Genomic DNA, 20,716 nt, shown 5'->3' with positions numbered 1-20,716 from the left:
CTCTTTATCCCTTTGTTCAAATCTTTGCTCAAATTCTTCCCTTAAATACATTTCACTATTGGGTTTCAAACTTCCTTGCACACTTGATTGACTCATTCTTGTCAAAGGAAAAGGTTTTCACAAAGTTTTCAAAATATTTGACAAGTAATGAGTGAAAAGATTTTCACAAGCTTTCTTTGTTTTTTGGTGAAAAATTTCTAAAGAGATTCTAGAAGTAAAAGATGTTTCTAAGTAGCTCCCAGGAAGAAGAGGTGAGTCACGAATGGACAAGCTTAGAAACCAAGTTCTTCCTTAGCCAGAGTTTCCTTAGAATGTTCCTTTACTTTAGTTTCTAAGTAGAAATTCTTCAAATTCTTTTTAAATGTTATGAACCTACAAACCAAAGAAAGGTTTACTATATGCTATGCTATCCTAAATACCACGGAGACCTAAAAACAAAAGGATTACTCAAGACATTTAAGGAAAGCAATAAAGATGCAAGAATGTAAATGCTAGACGGCCCTAAGTGAAAGTACAAGTGACACTTGGAGCCCTTGACACACTTTCACACTAAAGAAAACGAAATTGGACTATTACAATGTTCAATTGTGAGCTTGGAATTGCTTCAAAAGCATTTTCCCAAGTCACTTGGCACAACAACAGAAATATAAAAAAAAACTACAAGATTCCGTGATATGAGTACTCAAACAAGCTCAATTAAATGTGTAAAAATAGTGTGGACTTCAATCTTCAGCTGCTGCCAAGTGTATCTCAAAAACAGTATGCAAGTTGTTCCAATTCTGGTGGCAAATTATGCTGCTGGAATGTATTCTGCAGCTGCTGGACAGCAGAGTTGCATCTACTCAAGAGCTCCTAATTGCTTTTCATTTCAGCTTTCCCCTCACTTCCTAGTATGCTACCATTATAAGTAAAGGTTTCTGCAACTGGATGCTTCACAACAGCTGTCACAGTACCTTAAATCCACTCAAACAAACCATGCTAGATTTACCATTCTGCACCAGTTTTCCACACCAATTTCCAGCAATAATTGACAATTTTGGAAGCCAAAAATGTGGTAAACAAATGAACTAGGTATGGGAAAACAGCAAGTACACAAAAGGAACCTACCAAAGGTGCTAGAACAGATTAAGAAAGCAAAAAAAAAACGCAAACACAGTTCAGAAATGATTCCAAATGCAAACTGTTTGATAATTTTCAAAACTGTTTGATAAAATGCCCCAATGACTTTCAGATTTTTGAATTTTGATTTTTCAGGGCCTGTAATCTGGATTGCACAGTTCCAACAGCTTTTTTTTTCACTTGATATTACTTCTTTGAGTCATCTATTTCATTTTTAATCATGGAACCAGCTTTTTCACAATCCAGTAATGAATTTTTTTGCATCAAAATTACCAAACAGCAGCTGGAAAAACAGAACTGCACCAAAAAAATTAACTGAATTTTGGTGGTTTGAGATCCAAAACTATATGGAAGTGTTTCAATCTTTGTTTGGACAGTTTCAACAATTTTTAATGATGAATTTGAACATGTTCAGACCTTAAAACAACTTAGAAACTGCCTATAATTCGAAATCATTGTTTCACTTCCATTTTCACTCAAAAATTGATGGTTTCAAATGCAAATTTGCATATAAGTCATGTTTTGACCAAATGAACAGTACTAGCAACTTTGAACCATCAATTAAGACTTGTTCAAGCTATAAAACAGCAAAGAAACAGCAGATTTTCGAAAATCCCTACTGCTGTACCACTTATGCAGTAAATGGCACCAAAATAACCAACCAAATTCAGTTTTATGGAATCAAAGTTTGGATCAGCAAGGAAAAGACTCTAGGCAATGTGAATACACAGATCTAAGCTGGAATTAAAGATGCTTAGCATGACCAAACTCAGATTAAACTATGCAATGAAAATTGGCACGGTGATAAACCAAATTTAAATCTGAAATAACAAATGACTAGTGTCTATGCACAACCAAGCTATGCAAATTGCATTTCATTGCTTGTTATGGTTGGCTACACTCTTAGCATCATTCAACAACACTAAACAATGTTGTATCAAGCTTTAGAATCAATCAAAACCAGCTGAAAACAGATTTGATGATTTAGAACAGCAAACAAAATTCTGCATCAGATTTTAACAGAATTTTACAACCAGTTTGGCTTATTGGATGCTTCAGCCTATATTACCAAGGCTAGATCAACTCATCACTGCCTCTAATGGTAACAAACAGCTTGTATAGCACTGGTAAGCACAGAACTCAATAGAAACAATTTCAAAACAGTGACAATGTTAAAACAGCAACAGTAGTTTGCACAAGACTTTAGACAAAACAGAATTTAAAGTTCAAAGCTGGAATTGACTCAAACAAGAAATGATTCACCGTTTAAAATGAAAAATGGACATAATACACTGTAAGAACACAGAATTAAAGGCTGGAACAGAATTACAGAAGCAGAATTAAAACTGAAACAGAAATAGAAAACAGAAACAGAAACAGAAAACAGAAACAGAAAACAGAAACAGAGATGGAATTCAGCAGAATTAAATTGCAGAATGAGAAGAAATGCTTAGCTCCTTGGTGCGTGGAGAACCTAAGCTCTGGATACCACTTGATGGAGCCAAATTCCAGAGGAATCCAGTGGCCTGAAGCTCCCAGATCAGAGGTGTGGTAAGTGTGTTGGTGTGCAGCGGATTTGATGGAGTAAATGTTGATGGAGGTGTTTGAATGAAGCAAGGTAGAATGAGTGAAGCCTCTCAGCTCAGAAAGCCTTCATATAATGGAAGGAAGCTTGAGAGAAAATGAAGAAATTGCAAGCAATTTTGACTCAAGAGCAGAATGCAAGACTGGAATATATTTCTCAGCATTTGGGCATAGCTCTAAAGTAACTACAAAAGGAAGAGGTCTCCTATTTATAGGAAAATAAGAGCCTCAAATCTGAAATGAAATTCAATCCAAATGCAAATGAAAAAGGCGCCAATTTGCTTCAGCTCCAAACATGCCTCAGCAGCACACGTGAACAGCACCAATTCTGAATTCTTTTTCCAACTCAGCAGTACACGTGAAAGCTGGCCTAGCTGAGTTTTTTTGATAGCTTTGCCAGCAAGCTTCTCCCTCCAAGTCTCCCTTTTCATGTGCTCAAATGCTATGCTGGCAGCTGCTTCCTCCAATTTTATTAATCCTACAAAACAAAGAAAAAATGTGCTTTTAATTATGGGAAGAAGGATTAATGTAAATTACCTTCCCTAGAAGCAAAATAGTATATGGTCCTTCTTCCTCTTGAATCCTCTTTGCCATGGCTCTAGTAAGAGGTCCAATGTGCGTCTTAGATGGTCTTCCATCATGAGGGAAGGGTTGCAAGCCCTATTGAAGGAGTTTAAGGATGTGTTCGCTTGGTCTTACAATGACATGCCAGGTTTGGATACCGATATTGTGCAACACAAGCTCCCACTTAAACCGGAATACCTTCCAGTCAAGCAAAAACTAAGAAGAATGAAACCAGAAATGTCATTGAAAATTAAGGAAGAGGTACAGGAACAATTCGACGCAGGATTTCTGGCTGTGGCGAGATACCCACAATGGGTAGCAAATATTGTACCAGTACCTAAGAAAGATGGTAAAGTTCGAATGTGCGTTGACTATCGTGATTTGAATCGTGCAAGTCCGAAGGATAACTTCCCGTTACCACACATCGACACTTTGGTTGATAATACGGCCAAGTACTCGCTATTTTCGTTCATGGATGGTTTCTCGGGGTATAATCAGATCAAGATGGCGCCTGAGGACATGGAAAAGACGACCTTTATCACGTTGTGGGAAACCTTTTGTTATAAGGTGATGTCTTTTGGGCTCAAGAATGCTGGGGCAACCTATCAAAGGGCGATGGTGACACTTTTTCATGATATGATGCACAAGGAGATCGAAGTCTATGTGGATGACATGATCGCAAAGTCTGAATCGGAAGAAGAGCACATTCTCAACTTGAAGAAATTATTTGAGAGATTGAGAAAATATAAACTCAGGTTAAACCCCGCCAAATGCACGTTTGGAGTGAAGTCTGGGAAATTATTAGGCTTTGTGGTTAGCCAAAAAGGGATAGAAGTGGATCCTGACAAAGTGCGAGCAATATCAGAAATGCCTATGCCCAGAACGGAAAAGGATGTTCGCGGTTTTTTGGGTAGATTGAACTACATTGCTAGATTCATCTCCCAATTAACCGCTACCTGTGAACCAATGTTCAAGTTGCTACGAAAGAATCAGGCTGTGGTTTGGAACGAGGATTGTCAGGCCGCTTTTGAAAAGATCAAACAATACTTGCAAGACCCACCTGTGTTGCGTCCACCCGAGCCTGGAAGACCACTCATTTTGTATTTAACTGTATTGGAAAAGTCAATGGGCTGTGTATTGGGTCAACATGATGAAGCTGGAAAAACAGAGCATGCAATATACTACTTGAGCAAGAAATTCACAGACTGCGAACAACGATATTCGTCGTTAGAGCGAACTTGTTGTGCATTGGCATGGGCTGCTCATCGCTTAAGGCAATACATGTTGAGTCACTCTACCTGGTTGATATCCAAGATGGATCCTATCAAGTTTATTTTTGAAAAGCCTGCTCTCACTGGAAGGATAGCTCGGTGGTAGATGCTATTGTCAGAATATGACATCGTCTATGTTACTCAGAAATCCGTCAAGGGTAGTGCTCTAGCGGAATACCTGGCTCATCAACCCATTAGCGATTATCAACCAATGCAACCTGAATTTCCCGATGAAGATATCATGGCTCTACTCGAAGAGAACGGAGAAGACCGAGACGAAAAAGCATGGACGGTATTATTTGACGGAGCCTCGAATGTGATGGGACATGGAATAGGGGCAGTGCTTGTTTCTCCAGGAAAGCAGTACATACCAATGACAGCAAGGTTGTGTTTTAATTGTGCGAATAACATCGCAGAATATGAGGCTTGTGCTATGGGAATCCGAGCGGCGATCGAATCCAAGGCAAGAGTTCTAGATGTATACGGAGATTCAGCTTTGGTCATCCACCAGTTGAAGGGAGAATGGGAGACTAGGGATACAAAATTAATTCCCTACCAGGCTTACATCAGGGGTTTGATGGAGTATTTCGATTCCATCACTTTTAACCACATACCGCTAGAAGATAATCAATTGGCAGACGCATTGGCTACCTTGTCATCAATGTTCGAGGTTGACCAAGATGCAAAATTACCAATGATTAAAATGAAGAGCCATGTAGAGCCAGCATATTGCCATTTCATCGAGGAGGAATCAGACGGTAAACCTTGGTATTTTGATATCAAGCATTATCTTAAGACCCGAGAATACCCTGAGAAAGCATCTGAAAACGATAAAAGGTAGCTAAGGAGATTAGCTGGAAATTTTATCTTGAGTGGAGATATTTTATACAAGAGAAATCACGACATGGTCCTCCTCAGATGTGTGGATGCAAAGGAGGCCGAGATGATATTGAAAGAAGTGCACGAGGGTACCTTTGGCACGCACATGAATGGGCACTCGATGGCCAGGAAGATATTGAGAGCTGGTCACTTTTGGCTGACCATGGAAAGTGATTGTTGCACACATGTGAGAAAGTGTGAGAAATGTCAAAAGTATGCAGATAATATCAATGTGCCACCTACGACTCTAAGCGTGTTGTATGCACCTTGGCCATTTTCGATGTGGGGGATAGATGACATTGGAGCTATAGAGCCGAAGGCGTCAAATGGACATCGTTTCATACTAGTCGTAATCGATTACTTCACCAAATGGGTGGAGGCTGCTTCTTACGCCAATGTGACTAGAAAGGTGGTGACCAGATTCATAAAAAGGGAGTTGATCTGTAGATATGGGCTCCCTAACAGAATCATGACTGATAATGCCACTAACCTAAACAACCAGATGATGGCGGAGTTATGTGAGGAATTCAAGATTCATCATCATAATTCTTCTCCTTACCGTCCAAAGATGAATGGGGCGGTAGAGGCTGCCAAAAAGAACATCAAGAAAATTGTGCAAAAGATGGTGGTCACCTATAAAGATTGGCACGAAATGCTTCCTTTTGCTCTACATGGATATCGCACATCGGTACGAACATCGACTGGGCCAACACCTTTCTCGCTTGTGTATGGGATGGAAGCAGTACTCCCATTTGAGGTGGAAATTCCATCCTTACGAGTGTTAATGGAAACCCAACTAGAGGAAGCTGAGTGGGTTCAAGCTCGGTTTGATCAGCTCAACCTCATTGAAGAAAAAAGGTTAACAGCAGTATGTCATGGGCAATTGTACCAAAGAAGAATGAAAAATGCATTTGACAAAAGGGTGCATCCAAGAGAGTTCCACGAAGGCGAGCTGGTGTTGAAGAAGATCTTGCCTGTACAAAAGGATCATAGAGGCAAGTGGACCCCGAATTATGAAGGGCCCTTCGTAGTGAAGAAAACATTCTCTGGTGGGGCACTAATTCTCACAAGGATGGATGGAGAGGAGTTACCATTACTGGTTAATTCGGATGCGGTCAAAAAGTTTTACGCATGATGATTCCGTGATGGGGGATTGTTGTTAAGGGATATTGACATGATCTTTACAGTTTGTTGTACTTTGTGTTATTTCATTCAATAAATACTGCATGGTTTCATTCATAATTTTTGTTCGCACGCTTCTTGAAATATTGCATGTCGCGCTGAGCTTTTAGGTAAATAAAGGAAAATAAAGGTAATGATAATTAAGCACACATGAGTAAAAGCATCGCGGGTATATTCGGTTGGCACAAGCTCGTTCCTGAGGGATGTCGTGAAAGACTAAAAAAGGAGAGAATAAAAATGCACATGTTGAATTCATTGTCAATTAAGTTGTCTAGGGCATAGTACGTTCAAAAAAAAAAAAAAAACAAGCAAATAAATAAAGTTTTGAAAGAAAACAATAACTGGAAGTGGCAAAGATGTGGAGTCTTCTCCTGATTCAGGGTTTCGGGGGTAACCTGTGTTCATTTCTCGTTAAAGCTTCCGCTTTCTTATCGCGTGAAACCCTAACCTTTTCATTTCCCTTCAAAACAAAGGATTGTCGTGGATATAATACTGGGGCAGTTGTCATCATGGTACCCGTGCCCAATGATCCGTGATCGGGGAGCAAAAAAAACAAAAAAAAAACAAAAAAAAAATGATGAAAAATGAAGTCGATGTGTCAACCGCTACAGAATTTCGTCTCATGGTTAAGGTTGTGGAAGGCAAGTAAAGCAAGCTTCAGGATGACGTGTGGCCGTTTTCTTGATCCAAATGATAAAAGAAGTTTAATCAATTGCACCCACTTTGAGCCAGAAGTCGTAATCATTTTTCATCACCCTAGACAAGAATCATTCGCATATCAACGTCAACCTAAAAGGTACATCAAGGACATCCAAAATCAATGAGAAAATTGTTGTAAAAAGGATAATAAAAAAGCTCAAAAAAAAAGGGCTACAACAGAGGCAACAAAACAAGTGACCAAAACGGAAAGAAAGAAAGTAAAGGAATGAATGGAAAAATAATAAAAGGATGTCCAGAGTTTTAAACTCTTAGAAACTGGTTGACTCAGCACTTTGCGGATGATTCTTGGTAAAATGGTTTAACCGTTAAACACTTATTTGAGCTTTCATTATCCATTTCTTTCATAACCCGTTTGCCTTTTAGCCACTTTACAAGCCGATTAAAGTCCACGCCGACTGAAGATTGTTCGTCCTGATCTTTCTTACGAACTTAACTCTGGGAAGGAATGATGTGGTGACTGACATCATCACTAGAAGAAAAGAAAGGACATTGAAAATGAAAAGTGAAAATATAATGTAAAGTCTCCCCGTCAATCGTCATGTCAAGAAGGAACCCTCAACTGGGGCAATCCTTCCTACCCAAACCTTTTCACCTCCCCAAATCGTACTTACTGTGCACAGCAAAATTGGGGCAGTCTTGTGGGCCCTACATGTTTCTATGTTAACCATACCTCCCCAGATGAGGAGAACACAAATGTTAGCTCCACACACAATCATTCAGCTATCTACTTCTCGTCCTTGTTTTTCCTCACCTTCTCGGGTTCAAGCCAAATTGGATTGCAGGAAGCGATAAAGAGAATTTGAACTCATGGTTACACCCTTCTCTTTCTCATTAGAGGGCTCATTGTCTCCTGGCATTTTTATGATTACGTTTTGAACGTACATCAGGTTTGATGACGATGTTGACAATGAGTTTCAAACATGGGCAGTCTAATTAAGAGAGAGTGGTTGAAAAAAAAAAGGCAAAGGTTTCATGTGTTTATGCATTCATGCACCCTCATGACATTACATTACACATTTCATAATAAGCAAAGTATTTTGTTTGAAAAATCCTTGAGGCACAAGAGAAGTTGTGAAAAGGTTAATACAACATTTGCTGTTAAGTTTATTCGATGTTTTGCTCAGTGTTTACCAACGTTTCAGACAGTTTCAAATCCAGGTTTTCGTTGTTGTTGGCCCTCTGCAAGGCAATGGTCAAGTCCAGATTTTAGTTTTCTAAACGGCCTTCTGCTTCGCAATGGTCGAATTTAAGTTTTCTTCTGCGGTATTGGCCCTCTGCTCGGCAACGGTCAATTCCAATTTGTTGTTTTGCGATTTCGGCCCTCTGCTCGGCAATGGTCGAATCCAGGTTTTCATTTCGTGTTGTTGACCCTCTGCTCGGCAACGGTCAATTCCAATTTGTTGTTCTGCGATTTCGGCCCTCTGCTCGGCAATGGTCGAATCCAGGTTTTCATTTCGTGTTGTTGACCCTCTGCTCAGCAACGATCAATTCCAATTTCTTATTCTGTGATTTCGGCCCTCTGCTCAGCAATGGTCGAATCCAAGTTTTCATTTCGTGTTGTTGACCCTCTGCTCGGCAACGGTCAATTCCATTTTGTTGTTTTGCGATTTCGGCCCTCTGCTAGGCAATGGTCGAATCCAGGTTTTCATTTCATGTTGTTGACCCTCTGCTCGGCAATGGTCAAATCCAGGTTCCCTTTGGTAAATCGACCCTCTGCTACGCAATGGTCGAACCCTCTGTGTTGCATCAAGACACTTTTCTTTGAATTCAATTATCGTATCTGCTTGGATAAGTTTATTTATTCTTCCATTTTTCTCTTTTAGAAATCCAGACGAAATTAGTATTTCTATCTTTACTTATCTTTTACAATATAATATGAAAACATCACTTTGTCATATTATCTAGTAAAATTTAAGTAAAGAGGGGCAGCTGTCAATACCAAATATCGTCCGGATCGTTTCTTGGCTTCACTGTAGTCTATTATATTATTACTCATTTTTATTTCTTATTTTTATCTTTTATTTTCGTTTTTATCTTTTATTTATTTATTTATTGTTATTTATTTATTTATTTCTTTTCTCATTACTTTTTTTTATTTATTATTTATTGTTATTATTATTTTTGTATTATTCTAGTTTTATTTACATATATTATCTTATTTTTCTTCATATATATGCAAATATATTTTTCTTACATTTTTATTATTTTATTATTTTATTTTTCTTTTATTTTATTTTCATCTTCAATTTTACCTATTTAAAGTTTATTTTGCTTAATATAATTAATACGGTTAAAAAAAATTTAAATAAAAAAAAATATAATAAAAAAGGAAAAGAAGAAAAAATATGAGAAAGGAGAGAATGTTTTCGGATTGGGGGACAAAAAAAACAGTACGTAGGAGAGTGAGGGGCACAAAACCGTTTCTGCAGGTAAGGACGCGGGGTGATGGCAGGGCATACGGAATTGGGTACGGTTGGATTTGGGGGTATACAAATCGCACAAAAGGCACAGGGGGAGTAGGAGGTAAGAAAGAAAAAAAGGAAAAAAAGGAGGATTTCACACAGCTTCTGGGGTTTTCATCTTCGATCATCATCCAGCCTCCGTAAGGGCATCCACCATTTGACAAAGGCCAGCGGATACACGTAGCTAGCAGCAGCCAGTAGAGCTCCGAGAGGTAAGCACCTTGCTCACTTCACTTGTGTGGTCATATATGCTTACTGCATTATACTGCCTTTTATGCTTATTTCGTTTTGCTTGAGTATGTACTGTGGTGAGTCTTCCACATTCTCCCTCCTAGATTCTTATTGCACACTTTCATTCCTTTCCCCTGACCACACCCTGCATGGTGAAGCTATAAAAAAAAATAACCTTTTGCAGTCAATCCGTTTCATAACCACCGAGCATCACGAGCTCTCCCATTTTCCATAGGCTTCCACGCCTCTGCCCATTTCCAACCATCAACATTGAAATTGAAACAATAAACAGGATACTCACAAAGAACAATCACAATAAGAAAACAATAGAGCCAGTATCATCTTCATCGGAACCACTCCATTCACCCATTAGAACCTCCATCCCAACTCACGCATAACACCACCATCCTCAACCTGCATTGCACAAAGCCACAGCAAAAAAAAACAATGATCAATTTCCAGCACCCACACACAAGCCCATACTGTATCTTCACTGAACCAAAGCGGGAATTGGCCACCGTGCCGTTCACCTTCAACCACGCAACACCAGCCTCCGCTTCCATTCATTCTTGTCCAATCTAAGAAGAGGCACACTCACCCACCTTCAGGCTCACCATCACGTTGTAGAACACTAGATTAAGGTAGTAGTGCGCAGAGGTAGAAGACGGTGGCCACGGTGGGGCGAGGTCTCGCCGACGGCATCGAGACGAGGCGTCGCCAGTGGCGCGGTGGCCAATTCCGGCTGAGCAGGTGGTGAGCCTGTGGAGAGAGTAAGAGACCTTGGGTGTCTGGAGAGTGTGTGAGCTGAGGGAGTGAGCTTACGGGAGAGTGTGGGATCTGAGTGGGTGAGGAATGGAAGGGAAATGTTGAACCCCTAGGGGATTCTAGGTCAGAAAAGCCACCCCGGGCCAGTCCTAGGCCAAGCCCAGAGATAAACGCTCGTTTTTCAGCCTTTTCCGAACGCTCGTTATTCCCCTTTTAACGAACGCTCGTTATTCACCCTTTTTCGAACGCTCGTTATTCGGCCTCCTTTCACAACGTCCGCTCGTCATTCATCCTCCTTTCCCAACATCCGTTCGTCATATCCCCAACGAACGCTCGTTATTCAGCCTTTTAGGAGCGCTCGTCATTCAGCATCCTTTTCCAACGTCCGTTCGGCCATTTCTTGGACGGATCGTTTGGTTACCTTCTCCCCAACGAACGCTCGTCATTCATCCTCCTTTCCCAAACGTCCGTTCGTCATCTCCCCAACGAATTCTCGTCATTCATCCTCCTTTCCCAAATGTCCGTTCGTCATCTCCCCAACGAACGCTCGTCATTCATCCTCCTTTCCCAAAAGTCCGTTCGTCATCTCCCCAACGAACGCTCGTCATTCATCCTCCTTTCCCAACGTCCGTTCGTCATCTCCCCAACGAACGCTCGTCATTCATCCGCCTTTCCCAACGTCCTTTCGTCATCTCCCCAACGAACGCTCGTTATTCGGCCTCCTTTCGCAACGTCCGTTCGTCTTCTCCCCAAAGAGCGCTCGTCATTTAGCCTCAATTCCCAACGTTCGTTCGTCATCTCCCCAACGAGCGCTCGTCATTCAGCCTCCTTTTCCAACGTCCGTTCGGCCACTTCTTGGACGGGCCGTTTGGTGACCATCTCCCCAATGAACGCTCGTTATTCAGCCTCCTTTCACAACGTCCGTTCGTCTTCTCCCTAAAGAGCGATCGTCATTTAGCCTCAATTCCCAACGTCCATTCGTCATCTCCCCCAACGAGCGCTCGTCATTCAGCCTCCTTTTCCAACGTCCGTTTGGCAACTTCTTGGACGGGCCGTTTGATGACCATCTCCCCAACGAACGCTCGTTATTTGGCCTCCTTTCACCTCGCCCGTTCGTCATCTCCCAAAACAACGCTCGTCATTCTGAATCCTTTACCAACGTCCGTTCGTTGGGCCGTTCGGCACTCCCTTTCTCATTTGGGCCCCCCATTATTTGCTTTATTTACTTATTTGTTTTTTTTTTATTTCTTTTTTTTATTTCATTTATTTTGTTTATCTTATTTCATTTGTTTTTTTATTTTATTTTTTTTTAAATTTATTTATTTTATTTTTATTTTTTTTATTTATTTTATTTTCATTTTATTTTTTATTTTTATTGTCTTATTTTATTTTATTTTTATTTTATCTATTTATTCTAGATATCTACTTATCCTAAAATATATGTTTAACAATACAATATTTATAGCCTAAATAAAAGAATTTACAGAAATACGTTTTAAAGGTTAAGCACACGTGAGACCGCTCGCGTCGTTCTTGTGCTAAAAACCTTTTCTTCTTTTTTAAAATAAAATTACAAAAAATACATTTTAAAGGTTAAGCACACGTGTGACCGCTCGCGTCGTCCTTGTGCTAAAAACCTTTTCTTCTTTTTTAAAATAAAATTACAAAAAATATGTTTTAAAGGTTAAGCACACGTGTGACCGCTCGCGTCGTCCTTTTGCTAAAAACCTTTTCTTCTTTTTTAAAATAAAATCACAAAAAAATACGTTTTGAGGGTTAAGCACACGTGTGACCGCTCGCATCGTCCTTGTGCTAAAAACCTTTTCTTCTTTCTTAAATAAATTTACAAAAATATGTTTTAAAGGTCGAACACTCGTGAGATCATCCGCATCGTGCTAGTGTTCGATACCTTTCTCTCCTATTTACATAAATTTAAATAATGGTATGAGTGCTCGTGTGACCGTCCGCGTCGGCCTAGTGCTCTATACCTTCTTTTCTCGAAAATATTAAAAAAATAAGCATAAAATCTTCAAAAAACTAAAAACATCCACATCTTCAAACAACAAACAGTCTTTCACCCAAAACTACGTGATCCTTGATTCTCCATCAAAAGTGGAGATACGTAGGAGCAAGGCTAGACCTTGTCAGGTTCACTTTCCCAAAAATCCAAATTTATCCATAATTATTTTTCAAACAAATTTTCCCAGACAATTTTCTCAAAAAATTTCTAAACAAAATTTCAAACACAGTTTCCAAAAGAACTACATAACCCTGATTTCTCATTTTGAATGAGAATACGTAGGAGCAAGGTCAATCCTTGTCGGGCCCAAAAAAGCTAAAAAATATATTTTGTTTATTTAGAATTTTATTTTAGGGGATAGTGAAACATTTTGAAAACCACATCATATTCGTGCATTTAGTTAAAGGTACTGCCTTAGGGCAGGCGTTGTAGGGTGCTAACACCTTCCCTACGCGTAACCGACTCCCGAACCCAGAATCTGGTTTTCGCGGACCGTGTCTTATCATTTTATGGTTTTTCCGTAGTGTTCCATAATAAACTATGGTGGCGACTCCAAAATCTCTTTTCAAAACCCGTTTCCTTTTTTTGGATCGTCGTCCCGTCGCGATTCCGGTTGCGACACTATCAACTGAATACTCATAGTCCAAGGACTTTACTTAATTCATTCATTCTCTCATACTCCTCTCACTTTTCTTTCATCTTTTATTCAACTCCATTCATGGAGTGCTAAGCATCTAGGGCTATTCTACTGTAATTCCATTATGGATTCTGAGGTTACATTGAGTTAATGCAATTGTTTATTTTGATTATTGATTTAAGTTGTTATCTCTCTATGTCTTTCATCTCTCTATCAAATTAAAAGCAAAGATTTTTTCATCATAATGTGTTTGAATCTACATGCATATTGATTATATGAGTTCTAGGGTTTCTAGGTTTAATTGAGAATCTACTTTGATTTAATTTAGGAACTTTCATATGATTAAATGGTTTTTGCTATCAATTGAGAAGGTACTTTGATTGATTAGTAATAATTTCAACTATAATCAATTGAGAATTTACTTTGATTGATTAACTTTTAATTTGGTTAGGAGATTTAAGAATAAACATGATTAAACACAATAGAATTTGATTGAGAATGTACTTTGGTTGAATTTATTATGAATAATCTAATAAGGTTTTGCATTTGATTGAGAATTTACTTTGGTTAAATGCATGATCGCCCTCAAATTAATTAAGAATGTACTTTAATTAATTTGAAACTTAAATAATAATCAATTGAACAATTATCTGTGAATAACCGATGATGAATCTATCTTGGAAAAGCAGTGAAATTAGCCTATTTCATCATAACTATTTTTAAGTTTCTTATTTATTCTTTAAACATTCTTCAACCATTACTTTTATTCATAAGCATTACGTAACATTCATAACAGTCAGATATTCGAAACCAATTTCGTGTTCATTGGGAGACGACTCAGGGTTACGTTAACCCTATCTACTTTCTTAAATACTACTTGGCAATACTGAAGTTGCCTTGAAAAGTAGTATTAATTTGATAGCTTCAACGACAGCGTATCACTTTGTTTTCATGTTATATGCAATGGGAAAATAAATAAGTATGTTTAGTGCTATCAAATTAATAAGTATGAACGTACCTGTGTAGAAACATCATCAGCATTCAGTTGTTCAATCTTGTCAGCCATTAAGGGTATAATTGTGATTTTACTTTTGAACAGAGTTGTTGATTGCATTTGTAAATGTAGATGTTTTCTTCCTTTTGTGGTCCAACACATCTTTCACCATCATGGACAACATGGCAGCCTGTGAGGACAATTGTCCTGTTCCCTTATCTAATTACAGCTTTGATCAAACTCCCTTTACCTACAGTTCAAATAATTGGAATCTCTCTTTCTTTATTGTTTTTTATTGTATATTTATTTGCTATTTGAAAATTTTGTGCTTTAAAAATTGGAATCTCTCTTTCTTTTATAATTGTTCCAGAGAACCATTGTTTTTTATTGTATATTTATTTTCTATTTGAAAATTTTGTGCTTTAAAAATTGGAATCTCTCTTTCTTTTATAATTGTTCCAGAGAACCATTGTTTTTATTGTATATTTATTTGCTATTTGAAAATTTTGTGCTTTCACTTGGGTTATGATTCGCTAATATAAATTGTAATGCTTGAATTCTTGTGTTGTTGTACTGTGATATAATGTGGTATGTTGTTCATTTAATTGGAGCCATATAATTTTATATTCCTGTTAGGTGCTTTAAGTGTGGTGATGATTGTATTGGTTATTGCCTGGGGGTATTGAAACTTGGTTACTGAAAAAATATAATAGAATAGTGAGGAAAAGTTGGTGTTTTAGTGCATATAAAATTAGTTCTCTTATATGGTATTAAAAAAAAAATTATCGCTAGGCATGAAAAAAAATTATCGTTAGGCATCCAACTTTTTTAATTTCACCAATATGTCAATGTTTGGTTGCACCTGAATTTGATATAACGATCTTTACTTATCCATCAAAGAATTCTCTAATTGTTTCACCTTTTAAGTTAATTATTTTTCATAAATATGTAGTCATGCCAAAGGTCAAGCGTTTTCGAAATCTACAAAAATCAACACCTCAACCTCAATGTGTGGAAAATACTACAACTCAACCTTCAGGTAATTCTTCACCAACAAATCCTATACTGTCTTCTCCAATGATTGAAGACCAACCACCATCATCACAACATGCCCGACTTCAATCCTCATTACCCACTGAAAATAACAACAAACTGAAACATCCACACATGTTGGATGTGAATCCTCATTACCCACTGAAAACACAGAACAAACTGAAACATCCACACAACAAGTTGGACGTCAATCTTTATCATATTGGAATGTTGATGCAATAGGTATATGTCATATTTATTTTTTCTGAATGCATATTTTTTTAAATTGTAGTGATGATTGACTAAGTTGTTTTATTGTTAAAGACTTAGAAGGAGTTTTCAAGAAAATTAAGGTCAAGGTCAAAGAAGTACATAATTTACCTTCTGGGGAACGCATCATTGTGGAGTTTGATGAGATAGGCATGCCTATTGGTGAAGGACAAGGCGTGCTTGCAGGATACTGTGGTATATTGGCAACTGATGGCAATTTGTTTCCAATTAATTTTGAAAGGTAGTCTGGAAAAACAAGCATGCCTAACACTTATTTTTTGGAATGCTTTAAGGAAATCTTGCAGGTATATATATCATTATGCATGTATGACTTTTATCTTTTGAAATTTTTCATTTTTTTATAAATGTTAACACACTAACTATGTTTTCTTTTTTCAAAAGCCTCGATTTTGTTTTAGGATCGCTGAAGCTAATGCACAACGATATTATAAATTAACTCTTGGTAGAAAATGGGCTGCACATAGGCAGAATTTATGGAATGAGTTTTACGATCCAGCGAAAACCAAAGATCAAATCATAAGTAATGTGCCAATTGGTATAGAAAGAACTCAATGGGCTCATTTTGTTACTTATTGATAACGGTTGAAAAACCGTTATTTTTATGCTTAAAATTGACACCAAAAGCAACCTTTAAGACTTAGAAACTATCTTGAACTCATATTTTTGCTTTAGTTTTGTGAATAAGAGAGTTAAAAGTGAATTTAATGGTTTTGTGCAAGATTCCCTTGATTTTGTAGGCTAATTGAATGACTTGAAAGAAGAATTGAAGTACCGAATGATTGGAGTGCTGAAAAGTCAACCAGAAACTAGAAAAGTCAACCAGTCAACCAGAATGCTGAAAAGTCAACCAGAATGCAGAAAAAGTGTGACCGAGTGGCGCTGAGCGGTAATTTGGCGCTGAGCGGCAGTTTTCAGGTGCCTAAATCACCGCTGAGGGGCAAAATAGTAGCTGGGGGGCAAAATGGATCATGCGCTAGTATCGCTTAGCGGTAAAATAGCGCTCAGCGCCATTCTAAATGGGCTTGGACCGGTTTTCTGTTAATTTTATGGGCTTGGGCCTAATTTTCTGTATTTTTTAGAATAGTATATAAGCTTTAGGACGTCCTAGGGTTTGTATCTTTGGTTGGGAGGAAGCAGAAACACATTTTTCACCCCTTGGGGGTAGATTGGGAGATGGTGACGGCTCTCCTCTTCTCTTTCTAGGGTTTTTCTATCTCTTCCATTCTTTCATTATTGTTCATCTAGTTTCACCATGAATATGGTGAACTAAACTTTGTATTGTTGTTGGGGAATCAATGTAATGTTTTGAAGCTCTCATATATGGAATTTGTGTTTAAACATCTTATTTGAGATACTGATGGACAAATTTATGAACACCAAAATATGATGTCACAAACTTGTTTTTCAATCGGCAACTGTGACCGTTCAAGTAATAAACTTGGTAAGACCAAGTATCGTTCTTCCCAAAGGACTCACGGCCTAGTTTAGTTGTGTGGTTTCTTGATTAGCTAAGACTTAAAGACGAAATATTTGGATTGTATATGCAAAAGACGAAAATTAAATATGTATGCATGAAGTTTTGATCAATGGCAAAAACAAAAGATAAACACTTTCAATGAAATAAATGTATGAATATGTTGTTGGGGGTCAATTTCATCTTATCCACTCTCATATATTTTAGGAATTCAACATTCAAATCATCATTGTTAATGCCACTCTCTAAAGTACCTTTCAAGAAGGCTTCTCCCTAATCACGAGTTCATACAATTCCTAGCATTCCTAATGATCAGTTCATAAGTACAGGAGCTTAACGACAACCAATATAATATTGGGAGAAATTCCCCGGATCTAGACTTCCCCGTACGCGCCCGTATCGACAAAACCAATAATCATGCATCGAATGAGTTAAACAATGCAAGCATTATACAAAGAAGAAAAACCCTAACTAATGATGAAAGAAAGCATAAGTCTTAATTAAAAGATGTAAAAACAGATTCCATATATGAGAGCTTCAAAAGATTACATTGATTCCCCAACAAACATACAGAGTTTAGTTCACCATATTCATGGTGAACCTAGATGAATTACAATGAAAGAATGAAAGATAAAACCCTAAAAAGGTGAAGAGGAAGCCTCAACATCCAAGATCCTCCTTCAAAGGGGTGGAAGAGAGAGTGTTTGCTTCGTTCTGGCCAAAGATACCAACCCTAGGAAACCCTAAAGCTTATATATTATTCGTAAATTACAGAAAATTAGGTCCAAGCCCATTAAAGTGCCACTCAGCGGTAAAGTACCACTCAGTGGTAAGTGCGTGTCACGTTTCTTCCCCTCAGTGGCCATTTTGCCCCTCAGCGGTCCTCCCGTGAGCTCCTGAGTGTCGCTCAGCGGTAAACTGCCACTCAGCGGTGACTTCGACTTCTCCTTTTGCACTTTTTGATGTCTTTTCTGATTCCATATCTCTCCTTCTTCACTTCTTTCACTAAATTCACCTTAAAACCTGCACAAAAACACTGAAATCAAGCATAAACCTGTCCAGCTCTCTTATTTCTGAAAATATGAAGAAAAGCATGATTTGAAGCTAGTTTCTAAGTATAAAGGTTGCTTTTAGTATCAATTTTAAGCATGAAAATAACAGTTTTTCAACTGTTATCAGATACATGCTTTCTTTCATCATTAGTTAGGGTTTTTCTTCTTTGCTCAAAGCATGCATTGTTTAACTCATTCGATGTCATTATTATTGATTTTGTCGATATGGGAACATACGAGGAAATCTAGATCCGGGAAAATTCTCCCAATAGCATATTGCTTAGACATAGGGATATGAGGGTTGGTTGCCTTTAAGCTTCTGGGCTTCAGAATTAATTATTAGGAATGCTAGGAATTGTATGAACTCGTAATTAAGGATAGGCTTTCTTGCAAGGTGATTTAGAGAGTGGCATTAACATTGATGAAAAGAATGATGAATTCCTAAAAGTATATGAGAGTGGATAAGATGAAATTGATTACCGCAACAACATACTCATCCATCTAATTTGTTCAAGTGTTTGTGTTCCTCTTTTCCATTGATCAAAACTCATGCATACATGTTTACTTATTGTCTTTTGCATTTGAAACCTCAAGAATTTGTTCACAAGTCTTAAATAATCAAGAAATCATATAACTAACTAGATCGTAAGTCCTTTGGGAGAACGATACTTGGTCTTACCGAGTTTATTACTTGATACGATTCAGTCACACTTGTCGAGGGTTAAACAAGCTTTTGGCGTCGTTTTTCGGTGTTCATAAATTTGTCATCACTTATCGTCTAAAACCAGAAACATTGGTATAATTTTCATTATTTTGAATGGTGTGAATTGTTTGTGTACGTAATTTATTTTATTGGTATATTAACTTACAATTGTTTCTCTCATAGGAGATGTGTAAAAAAAATAGAGAAAATCGCAACAAGCATCTAACTCCTCATATAGGTGGTTCTAAACCTTTCTCAAGAAAAAGGCATGAGATGGTAGGGATATTAGTAAACATGACAGTTTTTACTATTTTTTAAAGTTTACTATTTATTTTAACTTCTTCTTTTTTATTTAGTTTATGGAAACTGGACAACTGCCTAGTCGTGGAAAACTATACATTGAAACTCATAAAAGAAAGGATGGATCATTTGTAAATGACGCGGCAAAAGATATAGCGGTTAGTTCTATTATAATATTATATTTTCAAATATGTTTTTTTTTCAATATTTAGACTTTTAATTATAAATTGTTATATGCCTATAGGAACAAATTGAAGTTTGACTCAAAGTACTACCAATGAATCAGAGGTTTCTTCTAATGATGTTGTTGGTAAAGTGTTAGGCCCAGAGCATTCTAGGAGAGTACGATGTATGGGTTTGGGAGCAGCTCCTACTAATTCATTTAGGAATACAAGACTTCGACTTTCAGATTTAAGTCTTGCTTCATCTACCACTGTCCCATCATCAGCATCTTCTAATCAGTGGCAACAAAAGTACAACAATTTAGAATCAGCATTTAAAGCATACATGATAATGAAGGAAGGAAAGATTCCTGATGAATTGATCTCAATCTTTGATCGTCAACCTCAAGTAAGTTACTAAATATAGTTAAAGCAGTGTGCCTGATATACTTTAATTATAACATTCTTTACTATTAATATTTTTGTTTTATCATTTCAGGAAGGTGGTGATGCAAATGAGCCCGAGTCTCCTTTGGATACAATAGGATCATCTGGTGCTAGCAACATTTAGAGAGTTTATGATGTCCTTTAGGATGAAACTATATTTAGCCTATGGATTTTGAGTAATTATGAATTTAGTTGTAATTACGATTCAATTTAACTTACTTTTATATAGTATGGTGTTTTTGAGAATTGAATGTTTTAATGATATATAATTCAAGACTTTGGTAAAAGAAGTTTGTCATGTTTTTTTGTCTTCATTATAGTATTTGAATTTTGTTACAAATAAAAATAAATATTGTTGACAAAAATATAAGCATCTTAATGGTGATATATGTAAGATAAGCAAAATAAAGTTGTAAACTCACAACCTAAATAGTACAAATGAGGCGACTTAAAACATTTAAATTATAATTGTCAAATTGAATATGGTATTAATCCAAAAAAATTTGAGAAAAACGGGGTTAATCTTTACACTAAAATAGTTGAAAATAAAAGAGGTTTCAAACCTTTACAAAATAATAGTCACTAATAGAAGAGGTTAAAACCCTCAACAAAAAGACCTCTGCAATATAAATTGGATACCAGGGGTCATTGAAAACTCCCGCAAATTAATAGCGACGACTCTAATTGCGGGGTTTCAAAAACCCCTGGAAATTAATTTGCGGAGGGTAAAAACCTCCGCAAAATGGAAAATAAACCTCCACTAAATAACAGTTTTTTTGTAGTGGGGATACAAGACATTGTGATCTAGTAATTAAGAGTATGCTTTCT

The 20,716-nt window shown here is 37.4% G+C and overlaps 2 protein-coding genes and 1 pseudogene across 2 annotated transcripts; all 3 read left to right on the top strand.

Moving 5' to 3' along the window:
- Window positions 1-4,779: 4,779 nt before the first annotated feature.
- LOC148193814 (uncharacterized) lies at window positions 4,780-5,379 on the top strand. Its single transcript, XM_088099509.1, has 2 exons — window positions 4,780-5,016; window positions 5,098-5,379. Exons 1-2 carry the CDS (start codon window positions 4,780-4,782, stop codon window positions 5,377-5,379), a joined length of 519 nt encoding a protein of 172 aa, XP_087955635.1.
- A 606-nt stretch (window positions 5,380-5,985) lies between these two features.
- On the top strand, window positions 5,986-7,135 carry LOC148193813 (uncharacterized). Its single transcript, XM_088099508.1, has 2 exons — window positions 5,986-6,466; window positions 7,017-7,135. The coding sequence occupies exons 1-2, from the start codon at window positions 5,986-5,988 to the stop codon at window positions 7,133-7,135; spliced, it is 600 nt and encodes a 199-aa protein (XP_087955634.1).
- Window positions 7,136-15,382: 8,247 nt separating this feature from the next.
- LOC148193812 (uncharacterized) lies at window positions 15,383-20,012 on the top strand (annotated as a pseudogene).
- Window positions 20,013-20,716: the final 704 nt, after the last annotated feature.

The sequence above is a fragment of the Vigna umbellata genome, chromosome 9, assembly GCF_029865625.1.
Source record: "Vigna umbellata cultivar VRB3 chromosome 9, Vumbellata_1.0, whole genome shotgun sequence".
Taxonomy (NCBI): Eukaryota; Viridiplantae; Streptophyta; class Magnoliopsida; order Fabales; family Fabaceae; genus Vigna; species Vigna umbellata.
Note: the sequence above shows the minus strand (reverse complement) of the source record. Positions and strands in the feature narration are given on the sequence as shown.